Below are 3,773 nucleotides of genomic sequence, written 5' to 3'. Positions count from 1 at the left end.
AATGGGCGGGGCCTGCAGGGCTCCAGCAGGTCAGGGACGCCTGGTGGGAGGAGCCGGGTCCAGGGTGGAGCCGGCTGACCCTTGCCCCCCTACCTTCTTGCAGAGGAAGACGATGCCAACAGGCTAGGGGAGAAGGTGATTCTCCGGGAGCAGGTGAAGGAGCTCTTCAATGAGAAATACGGTCAGTGGCCCGGGGCGGGCCCGTGGGGCGGGTCTATGGGGCCAGCCCTCCCGAGGGGTCCCCTCCCTGGCAGCCACCCCGGCCTCCACTTCCCCGCTGGGGTTGTGGCCTGCCTGCTCCCCAGGGACCAGCCCCTCTCCCCGGGACTCCTGGGGCCTGTGCGTTGACTGTCCAGGCAGGCTGGATTCCAGCCCCTTCCCCAGAGGGCTTTGCCTTGGGCAGGGGCCACCTTCCCTCACTGTGACGCCTGTGCCCTCCAGGCGAGGCCCTGGGCCTGAACCGGCCCGTGCTGGTCCCTTACAAACTGATCCGGGACAGCCCAGACGCGGTGGAGGTCACGGGCCTGCCTGACGACATCCCTTTCCGGAACCCCAACACCTACGACATCCACCGGCTGGAGAAGATCCTGAAGGCGCGGGAGCACGTCCGCATGGTCATCATCAACCAGCTCCAGTGAGTCCCCGGCAGCCGGGATGGGGCGGAAGGGCCAGGCCGTGGGAAGCAGCATTGCTTGGATTTGGGGGGGGTTGTCAAAGCAAGCCCAGCCAGGAGCAGGGGGGAGAGAAAGAGAGGGAGAGAGAGAGAGATGGATAACTTGAGAGAGAATAACTCAGCGTCCATGGGTGTTGGTTTGTTGTTTTATTTTGTTTTGTTTTGTTTTGTTTTGAGTTGGAGTCTCACTCTGTCGCCCAGACTGGAGTGCAGTGGCCGCTCCCAGCCACCACAGCCTCGACCTGCTGGGCTCCGGCGATCCTTCCACCTCAGCCTTCCAAGTAGCCAGAATTACAGGCATGCGCTACCACGCCCGGCTGATTTTTATTTATTGTAGAGATGAGGTCTCGCCAAGTTGCCCAGGCAGGTCTCGAACCCGTGGACTCAGGCTCCACCTTTCTTTATATGGCTATTAAGTGTTCTTTTTTGGAGAATGAAACAGACATCACACAGTATTTATCTGTAGACAGAATATAAACTCTGATGCTCCCTGTCTGACTGTCTTGACCTTGACCTTGTTCTACATACTGAGTGTCAGCCATATTTGTGACAATTCCCTTTCATGACTAACCAATCAACTGTAGTGTAGATGAACCATAACGTCCGCTATTGATGGACATGCAGGTTATTTATTTTTTGCTGTTGCTCCTATAAATAATGCTGCAAGTAAACACTCAATAAAAGTAAAATTAGTCCAGTCTGTCCCTACATCTAAAAAAAAGAATTAAAAGATATTTTTAGGCCAGGCATGATGGTTCATGCCTATAATCCCAGCACTTTGGGAGGGCAAGGCGGGAGGATCGCTTGAGCCCAGGAGTTTGAGACCAACCTGGGCAACACAGCAAGACTTCATCTCTACAAAAAAATCAGAAACTTAGGCACGGTGGTGCACACCTATCGCCCCAGCTCCTCAGGAGGCTGAGACAGAAGAATCACCTGAACCCAGGAGGTCAAGGCTGGGGTGAGCTGTGGTCGTGCCACTGTATTCTAGCCTCGATGACAGAATGAGACTCTGACTCCAAAAAAAAAAGATTTTAAAATAACACTGTGACGAATATCCACTTGCGTGACTGTAGACACACATTGTTTCTGATCACTTGGTCAGACAACACCCTCACGTTATAGATGAGGACACCAGGCCCATCGCCCACCTGCTCCTGGGGGATGCTGCCTGTTGCCACCTGGGTCTTACCTGGCATCTGCAGCAGCATCTCATCTCATGTAAGGAAGCAGGTACGGAAGGGAAACTCTTACTTTCTAACCACCACTTCGTTTCTCTCTTCCTCAGACCTTTTGCAGAAATCTGCAGTGACGCCAAGGTGCCAGGTGAGTAAGAGGCTAAAGATGTCACTCTTCTACCCCGTGGGGACCAGCATCTAGTGCCTTTTTTAAAAAGGCAGAAACAGGAAATGGAGGCTGCAGTGAGCCTGGTGGCACCACTGCACTCCAGTCTAGGTGACAGCAAGACCCTGTCTCTAAAAAAAAAATTATTTTAAAAAGGCAGATACGCCGGGCTCGGTGGCTCAGCCTGTCATCCTGCGCCTTTGGGAGGCTGAGGTGAGTGGATCGCCTGAGCCTGCGGGTTCAAGACCCAGCTGGGCAACTTGGCAAGACCTCATCTCTACAATAAAATCAAAATGAGCCGGGCATGGTAGCGTGCTCCTGTAATTCCGGCTACTCAGAAGGCTGAGGCGGAAGGATCGCCGGAGCCCAGCAGGTCGAGGCTGCGGTGGCCGGGAGCGGCCACTGCGCTCCAGTCTGGGTGACAGAGTGAGACTCCAACTCAAAAAAAAAAAAAATACTGATGTGGCCCAGGTGGGCATGCAGTAGGTGGCCAACCACCTTGAGGAAAGCATAGCTCCTCCCCATCGCAAGCCTGAGGTCCCCGTTAGTAGGGCCAAGTTTCCCCAGTCGGCTCCAGGAAGCCTGCCGGTGGCCTGCCACAGAGGCCCTGCCACAGCACGAGTGAGTGTGTTGGGGGAACCGTGGAGGCTGCCTGGGGAGGGAGAGGTGACGTGGGGCCCACAGGGATGAGGCCAGCAGGCACTGCTCAAGACTGGCTGGCCCCCTAAATCCTGCAGGGCACACAGAACCTTTTCAGCAGGTACCTGGGGGGCCACCTGGCACGATGGCTGTGATTGGCCTTGGGAGAATGTACCCCCAGGTGGCTATGACATACACGTGGCTAAGACACACTGATCGGAAGTCTAGGCATGGTGGCTCACACCTGTAATCCCAGCACTTTGGGAGGCCGAGGGAGGAGGATTACCTGAGCCCAGGATATTGAGACTGTGGTGAGCCATGATCATGCCACTGCACTCCAGCCTGGGTGACAGAGTGAGACCCTGGCTCAAAAAAAAAAAGCCAGGCTCAGTGGCTCAGCCTGTAATTCCGTGCCTTGGGAGGCCAAGATGAGTGAATTGCCTGAGCCCGCAGGTTCGAGACCCGCCTGGACAACTTGGCGAGATCTCATCTCTACAATAAATAAAAAAATTAGCCGGGCGTGGTAGCACACGCTTGTAGTTCCAGCTGATTGGAGGGCTGAGGCAGAAGGATCGCCGGAGCCCAGTGGGTTGAGGCTGGGTGACAGAGAGAGATTCCAACTCAAAAAAAGAAAGAAAGAAAAGAAACACTGATCGACTGATTGAGTCCTACGCCTTGTACAACTGGCAAACTGAGCCCCAGAGAGGGAAGGGACTTGCCCAGGCCACATAGTGAGTCAGAGGCTGCCGAGAACCTGCTGTCAGGACCATCCATCTGAACCACGGGTCCCAGCGTGGCTGCCCGGCTGGGACAGTGATAGGTAGGACTCAGCGAGGCCATTCCCCATCCCAACCTGAGACACCTGGAACTCCACAGCCTGGAGTGGTGCAGCCAAGCAGAAGCCACCCCTTTCGCTTGAGAGCCATTTGCAAGGGTCAGGCGTGGCGCTGACTAGGCTGTCACATCCACCCCTCCCCCCACTCTGTTTCTCTTTAGGGTCTCAGGGTGGCCCCCATGGACCAGCCTGGGACAGAGGGTGGTAGCCAGCACCTCTGACTTCTTTTTTTTGTTTTGTTTTTGAGTTGGAGTCTCACTCTGTCTCCCAGACTGGAGTGCA

General features: G+C 55.3%; 1 protein-coding gene across 1 annotated transcript in view; it reads left to right on the top strand.

The window, feature by feature from the left end:
- The window catches only part of GTF2IRD1 (GTF2I repeat domain containing 1), an 88,038-nt gene that overhangs the window by 80,905 nt on the left and 3,360 nt on the right, over positions 1-3,773 (top strand). Inside the window, exons 22-24 of the mRNA XM_008058246.1 lie at positions 104-181; positions 442-634; positions 1,962-1,999. Of these exons, the coding sequence (XP_008056437.1) occupies positions 104-181; positions 442-634; positions 1,962-1,999 (309 nt within the window). The remainder of the gene's footprint in view (positions 1-103; positions 182-441; positions 635-1,961; positions 2,000-3,773) is intronic.

Source organism: Carlito syrichta, unplaced genomic scaffold, assembly GCF_000164805.1.
Source record: "Carlito syrichta isolate Samal-C Ts95f unplaced genomic scaffold, Tarsius_syrichta-2.0.1 Scaffold303266, whole genome shotgun sequence".
Classification (NCBI taxonomy): domain Eukaryota; kingdom Metazoa; phylum Chordata; class Mammalia; order Primates; family Tarsiidae; genus Carlito; species Carlito syrichta.
The sequence above is the reverse complement of the archived record's forward strand: the minus strand, read 5'-3'. Positions and strand labels throughout refer to the sequence as shown.